Source organism: Carlito syrichta, unplaced genomic scaffold (assembly GCF_000164805.1).
Source record: "Carlito syrichta isolate Samal-C Ts95f unplaced genomic scaffold, Tarsius_syrichta-2.0.1 Scaffold86271, whole genome shotgun sequence".
Taxonomy (NCBI): Eukaryota; Metazoa; Chordata; class Mammalia; order Primates; family Tarsiidae; genus Carlito; species Carlito syrichta.
In genome coordinates this window covers 500,605-508,440 of record NW_007030367.1, presented here as the reverse complement: position 1 = coordinate 508,440, position 7,836 = coordinate 500,605, and the positions used below count along the sequence as shown (strand labels likewise).

Here is a 7,836-nt window from a genome sequence, read left to right as displayed (position 1 = left end):
CTCACCTCAGCCTCCCAAAGGCGCAGGATTACAGGCTGAGCCACCGAGCCCGGCTCTACTGGATTTTGAACACCCTCAAGTGTGAGAATGGAATCTTCTTTATTAACTGATACAGGCATAACCGGTCTTGCACTGCAGTAGGTGATTGACCACAGTTTGTTAAATTCTCTAGTTAATTTGCCTCCACTGCTTCTGAAGTTCTTTCTCCATATTTGACTGCTCAGTGGAGTTACAATTTGAAGCTGAATGAGCCCAGCCACCAGCAAGCCTGTATCATTTAAAGGATGTAATGACAGCATCATTATTTTTTCAGATCTAGGTTGGAATTTACCTCTGAAAAATAAGAAAATGATGAGTGATGCAAGTGACATGTTGGCTGCGGCGCTGGAACAGATGGATGGTATCATAGCAGGTAATCTGCATCCTCTGAAAGACGGAGTCATGACACTTACTCTGCTCCTTGACCTTTTCATTACAGCTCTCTTACTGTGTTTTCACGTTCTTGTTTTTATTTACTGGCTCTCTACAATACCTTTTGGTTCACCACGGCTTCATTTTTATTCCTCCCCTTCTCCATTTTCTGCCAAAAGTATTCTCAACGTTTATGTTAAAAATACCAAAAATTGGCCGGGTATGTTGGCTGACACCTGCAATCCTAGAACTTTGGAGGCCAAGGCGTGAGGATTGCCTGAGCCCAGGGGTTCAAGACCCTCTAGGGAACATAGTGAGACCTTCTCTCTACAAAAAATTTTTAAGATTTAGCCCAGCGGAGTGGTACGCACCTATAGTCTCAACTACTTGGGAGGCTGAGCTGGGAGGATCACGAGCCCAAGAGGTCAAGGCTACAGTGAGCCATGATCATGCCACTTCATTCCAGCCTGGGCAACAGAGTAAGACCTCGGCTCAAAAATAATATTAAAACTTCGAATTCCGTCCTATGTTTCTGATCACAGATGAATAATCTTCATCTCCCGCAATTCTGATGTAGGTGGTCTCTGGATCGTATTTTGAGGTGCATGCTCTACCCAATATCCATGAATGTTATGATCTGTTCCCTTCACCAGTGACTCTTACATCATTTTTTTTTTAAGAGAAGAGGTCTCACAATGTTGCCTAAGCTGGAGTGCAGTAGCTATTCACCTGCATGATCACAGCTTACTACAGCCTCAAACTCCTGGGCTTGAGTGACCTTCCTGCCTCAGCCTCCCAGGTACCTGAGATTACAGGCAGGCACTGTCACACCTGGCTTGTTGGCTTTTATTTGGTTTCCCAATTCTTTCCTAAGCTTCTGGTCTCTATCTCTGCCAACCTGATATCTCTCCTGAAGTGTCCTAAGGCATATCAGTGTCATCGTTTAAAACACTGAGTTCATTATCTTTCCTCGAAGTTGCTCAGATGGTCTCTTCATTTTATAACCCGCCATCTAGTTTCACCTAAGCCAGAAATTCTAGGTACTTTTGTCCCTCATGTTTCCTATTTAATCACATTCCATCAATTCTGCCTCCTCTCAAATTCTACTTTTCTTTTTTTTTCATCTCTAAAGCCTGTCCTGGGACAGACGTGGTAGTTCATGCCTTAATCCCACACTTTGGGAGACTGAGGCGGGAGACTTGCTTAAGCCCAGGAGTTTGAGACCAGCTTAGGCAACATAGTGAGGCCTTGTCTCTACGAAAAAATAAAAAAAGTAGCCGAGCATGGTGTCACATGTCTGTAGTCCTAGCTATACCAGAGGCTGAGGTGGAAGAATTGCCTGAGCCCACGTGGTCAAGGCTGCAATGAGCTGTAATTGTGCAACTGCAGTCCAGCCTGGAGTAGAGACTCTGACTCAAAAAAAAAAAAAAGAAAGAAAGAAAGAAAGAAAGAAAAAGTCTGTCCCATCTCTGCTACCATTATCTTTATCTTGTTGTGGTCAAGTAACTTTCCCGCTTCATGTCTCCTGGATGCTTGCTTTCCCGCTCTAGTCTATCCTTCTTGAAACTTCCAGAATCTCCTTCCTAAAACACTGTTCTTATCATATTATTTCCTTTTCGGGAACCTTGAGCCATTCTCAGTAGGCCATCACATCCCTGTTTTCTCCCCATTGCAGAGGGGACTGACTAAGTAGGTGGACCCTTGTGGTTTCCCAGGAGTGGTGACTACCTAAAGTCTCATGTCACTTTACAGCATTTTGTCTCAAGAGGAGTACTTTTATGTATTTAGGAACTCATTACAATGAGGACAGGGTTGAATATGTGCTGTGGGGTGGGGTTGTCACCCATCCGAAGGCGGGGTCACCATGCAGTTGAGCTCAACCCTTCCTGGATTCTGCTTGTCCTACTCTCCATACCTCTCTCTCCCCCACCCCCACACCCAGCTTATCTTTTCTGGTCACACATCAGACCCTATTCTGTTTTGTTTGTTCTAAGACTCCGTGGCTATTGTCTTGCTCAAAAGATTCATATTCTCCCAAGGTGATGGCATGCCAGTTTGTTAAATTTATGTGTCCTCGAGACCTGACTTCAGTGTGTCCTCCTTTGTACATTAAAGTACTGTATCCAATTCTTATAATATCATTTTTAAAGGGTTCTTGGCAAACTAAAATTTATTTAGAGGTGTAAACTTGAAGGCAAAGAGTTTAACAACCAAATCCGATAGGGAGCTGGCTAAGTGTAACCTGGAAAAGTGTATTCTTGCTCAGGGCATGAAACATGCTTTCAAATACCAGCTGAAGAACTACTATGTTGAAAAGAGACTGGATTTATTTTGTCACAATTTCAAAATATATAACTAGAACCAATTCTAAGCCCTTACCAGAGATTCCAACTATATACTCTTAGAACAAGCCTATTGAGAGAAATGATATTTCTGGAATAGTGTTTTAAGGATTTACATTTTATATAGTCTACTATACTTGTGCATTTGTTTCTTAGACCTGGCAGGGCTTTCGACTAATGTCAGAATTGTTAAGAAAAATAAAGATACCCCAGGTCCCACCTCAAACTAAATCAGTCAGAAGTTTTGTGTGTAGGTTTATATGTTTTCTTTTCTTTTCTTTTCTTTTTTTTTTGATTTGGAGTCTCACTCTGTCGCCCAGAATGGAGTGCAGCGGCCGCTCCCAGCCACCGCAGCCTCGACCTGCTGGGCTCCGGCGATCCTTCCGCCTCAGCCTTCCGAGTAGCCAGAATTACAGGCATGTGCTACCACGCCCGGCTGATTTTTTTATTTATTGTAGAGATGAGGTCTCGCCTGCCCAGGTGGGTCTCGAACCCACGGGCTCAGGCAATCCACTCACCTCAGCCTCCCAAAGGCACGGCATTACAGGCTGAGCCACTGAGCCCGGCCGGTTTATATGTTTTCAAATTAACATCAGTGGTTCTCCAACTGAGGTAGTGAGGAGAAGAGGAGAAATGACTCAGTGGTTGAACTTTTTCTAAATTCACACCTCTCCCCTATGCCTACCTTGTTTTATGAGGGGATTTAACAGGATGAGAGGGCTATCATGGGTACAAGAATTTTTTATAATATTGGGTAATTCTAATGCTTCAAACTGCCTGAATAGAAAACTGTAGCTACTTTGGATTTTAATGCTTTTCTGTTCCTTCCTCCCCCAACATACCTCAATTTATATTTTTCTGGGTTCTCATCTCAGCTTTATGGGGCTCCTAAGGGGATTGACTCAGAGGTTATATGAGTCATTTAGCACTGTGCCTAACGTATCACTGGTGCCCATTATTATAATTTGGCAGATCGTGTGGTCCAGTATTAGGAAGCTCAGTGGAATGGACTAGCTGAAATGAAATTGATCAAGTCAAGATGGCCAACCAGGAAGGAAAACTCACACATTGTTTTTTGGATGCCATTCAATTGTAGGATCTTCAGACTTATGAAGCAAGAGCCTAAATATCATAGTTGTTGATTTTTTTCTTTTGAGTCAGAATCTCACTCCATCACCCAGGATGGAGTGCAGTGGCATGCTACCAGCTCACTGCAGCCTCAATCTCCTGGCTTGGATGATCGTTCTACTTCAGCCTTTCAAGTAGCTGGGACTACAGTGTGTACACCAGCCAATTTTTAAAAAATTTTTTGTGGAGACAAGTTTGCCCAGGCTAGTCTTAAGCTCCTGGACCCAAGTGATCCTCTCGCCAGAGTGGATCAAATTAACATCAGTGATTCTTCAACTGAGGTAGTGGGGTGAGGAGGAGAAATGACTATAAATGTTTGGGGACTTTTTCTAAATTCACAACTCTCCCCTATGCCCACCTTGTTTTATGAGGAAATTTAGCAGGATGAGGGGTTAACATGGGCACAATAATTTTTTATAATATTGGGTAATTCTAATGTTTCAAACTGCTGGAAGAGAGCACTGTAGCTGGGATTATGGGTGTGAGCCACTGCACCTGGCCAAAACCATTTTTTAAAGCTGATATTAACAAGCATTTGATGCTAGGCAGCAAACAAAGTCATGGGGAAAATATTTAAACCCATGTTCACATATGCATATACAAATGTACAAGTGTAATTCATTCAACTTCAGAGATTAAGTTCTGGTAAGTTAACTGGGAGCTTGCCCTCTTACCTTTAAAACTCGGCATTGCAATTTCCATCTCAGTGTGTAACTCCTTTTCAGGGATTTTGAGGACTTTATGATCTCTAAAATTTGTATTTTTTGGAATGCATGACTCTACCTGACTGACCTGCCACCTTCTTAACTATCATTTTAATGAGGCCAACACACCTGACACCAAAGCCTGCCATCGATATTTAGCATCAATTATATTGTTTTTATTTTTATACCAGATGACTATGACTTGGACAGATATACACGACTGAATATCTTTTTCCTGTTCCTGGTTTTGATTAGTCCTCACTGTGACTAGACTGGCTTACTACCTTCAACTTTGGTGTTTTATCTCACATAAATCCCATTGCTCTCTCTGTGATTTTCTTTTTAACCTAGGTTCTAAGGCCCTGGAATATTCCAATGGGATCTTTGATTGCCAGTCTCCCACTTCTCCATTCATGGGGAGCTTGCGAGCTCTGCACCTCGTGGAAGACTTGCGTGGCTTGCTGGAGATGATGGAGACAGACGAGAAGGAGGGCTTGAGATGCCAGATCCCAGATTCAACAGCAGAAACGCTTGTTGAATGGCTTCAGAGTCATATGGTAGATATCTGCATGTTATACATTCTGTGCTGTGAATCTTTTGTTGTTTAGTCTAAAATGTATAATGTAGAATAGCTAATCAGAACAAGAAAAAAATTTATAAGGCAACAGGTTTGCTCTGATTTTATCCCTTCAGAGAACCCAATTCCCTTTTGACTTTAAGCATAACTTTTATTTATTTTAAAGATGTGAGGTACAATTCAGGGTTAGGCATATAAATATTCATTATGCAGTTACCCTTGTTGATGAGGTGTACCTCTCCCTCCACTGGCAGTTTCCCTCAACTGCCAATCCCACCAACCCCCCTTCCCTAGCAGTTTCCCACTACTGCCAATTCCTTTCTTATAGTATTATGATAATTCTTCAAAGTCCACTTATGAGTGAGAACATATGGTACTCTGTTCTTGTTTCTGTGTTGGATCACTGAGTATGATCGACTCTAAGTCCATCCAAGTTGCTGTGAAGTCCATGTTTGTCCTTCTTTATGGCTGCATAATATTCCATTGTATATATGTACCACATTTTTTTAATCCAGTCCAGCTTCAGTGGGCAGCATGGTTGGTTCCAAATCTTTGCTATTGTGAATAGAGCTGCAACAAACATTTGCATGCAGGTATCTTTTTGTAGAATGATTTGCATTCCTCTGAGTATATTCCCAGTAGGGGGATTGCTGAGTCATATAGAAGGTCAATTTCTAGTTCTTTCAAAAAACTACCACACTGTCTTCCAAAGAGGTTGCACTAGTTTGCATTCCCACCAGCAGTGTAGAAGCATTCCTTTTTCTCTGCATCTTTGCTAGCATCTGCTGTTGTTTGTTTTGTTAATGATGGCCATTCTTACTGGGGTTAGGTGGTATCTCAATGTGGTTTTGATTTGCATTTCTCTGATGATTAGTGAGGCTGAGCACTTTTTCCTGTGTCTGTTGGCTGCCTGTATATTTTCTTTTGAGAAGTATATATTCATGTCTTTTGCCCACTTTTTAATAGGGCTGTTTTGTTTTTTTTTTCTTTTTGGCATGTTTAAGTTTCTTGTAGATCCTAGATGTTAGGCCTTTGTCAGATATACAGTTGGCAAATATGTTTTCCCATTCTGAGGGCTATCTCCCTGCTTTCTTGATGGTTTCTTTTGCTTTGCAGAAGCTCATCAGTTTGATGAGGTCCCACTTGTCTATCTTATTTCTTATAGTGTCGGCACTTAAGGTTCTGATCAGGAATTGGTTGCCAGTTCCAATTTCCATAAGGGTGTCTCCTGCGTTTTCTAAGATTCTTATAGTTTGAGGTTTTACATCCAGGACTTTGATCCATTTAGAGTTAATTTTTGTGTATGGTCATAGGTAGGAGTCCCGTTTCAATCTTCTGCATGTGATCAGCCAGTTTTCCCAGCACCATTTAGTGAATAGGTTCTCCTCTCCCCAGTGGTTGTTGTTAGAGGCTTTGTCAAAGATGAGTTGGTTGAGAAATTGAGGCTTTGCTTCTGGAATCTATCCTGTTCCATTAGTCTATTTGTCTGTTCTTATACCAATACCAGGCTGTTTTATTACTGTAGCCTTATAGTAAAGTTTGAAGTCTGGAAGTGTGATACCACCTGCTTTGTTTCTTTTTGCTAAGGATTGTTTTGGCTATTCGTGGTCGTTTATGTTTCCATATGAATTTCTGTATTGTCATTTCCAGGTCTAAGAAGAGTCTGAGAAGAATGATGTTGGTAATTTAATGGGTATTGTGCTGAATCTATAGATTGCCTTTGGTAGGATGGACATTTTAACAATGTTGAATTTTCCTGTCCATGAGCATGGACTATTTTTTAATTTGTTTGTGTCTTCTTGGACACATTGTAAAGATCTTTCACTACTCTGGTTAGGAAGATGCCAAGATATTTCATTTTTTTGTGTCTATTGTGAAAGGGATTGTGCTTTTTATTTGGTTCCCTACCTGTTTGTTGTTGGTGTATAAGAATGCAACTGTGTTTTGCACATTTATTTTTCCCCCCAATACTTTGCCAAGTCTTTTATCAGTGCAAGCAGGTTTTTGACATATTTTCTTGGATTTTCAAGGTATAGGATTATGTAGTTAACGAAGAGGGATAACTTGACTTCTTTTCCTATTTGGATTCCCCTGATTTCCTTCTCTTGTCTAATTGCCCTAGCTAGGACTTCCAACACAGTGTTGAGCAAAAAGGGGTGAGAGTGGGCAGCCTTATCTTGTTCCAGTTTTCAGGGGAAATGTTTTCAGTTTCTGTCCATTTAGCAATATGTTAGCTGTTGGTTTATCATAGATGACACTTGCTATTTTGAGGTATGTTTCTTCATGCCTAGGTGTTTGAGGGTTTTTATCAAGAAAGGATGCTGGATTTTTATCAAAAGCTTTTTCTGCAGCTAATGATATTATCATGTGGATCTTGTTATCACATCTGTTGATGTATTTAATTACATTTATGGTCTTGCCAATGTTGAACCAGCCTTGCATCCTGGGGATGAAGCCCACTTGGTCATGTTAGATGACTATTGAGATGTGTTTTGGGATCCGATTTGCTAGAATCTTGTTGATGATTTTTGCATCCATGTTCCTAAGGGATATTGACCTGTAGCTCTCTTTTTGTGTTGGATTTTTTTTTTGAGTTGGAGTCTCACTCTGTCGTCCAGACTGGAGTGCAGTGGCCGCTTCCGGCCACCGCAGCCTCGACCTGCTAGGCTCCGGC

General features: G+C 41.4%; 1 protein-coding gene across 4 annotated transcripts in view; it reads left to right on the top strand.

The window, feature by feature from the left end:
• Window positions 1–319: 319 nt before the first annotated feature.
• PPFIBP1 (PPFIA binding protein 1) overlaps window positions 320–7,836 on the top strand; it is a 76,349-nt gene continuing 68,832 nt past the window's right edge. For all 4 annotated transcript variants that reach the window (XM_008057116.1, XM_021711865.1, XM_008057113.1 and 1 more), the window contains exons 1-2: window positions 320–412; window positions 4,937–5,142. In XM_008057116.1, the coding sequence (XP_008055307.1) occupies window positions 349–412; window positions 4,937–5,142 (270 nt within the window). In that variant the 5' untranslated portion in view covers window positions 320–348. The remainder of the gene's footprint in view (window positions 413–4,936; window positions 5,143–7,836) is intronic.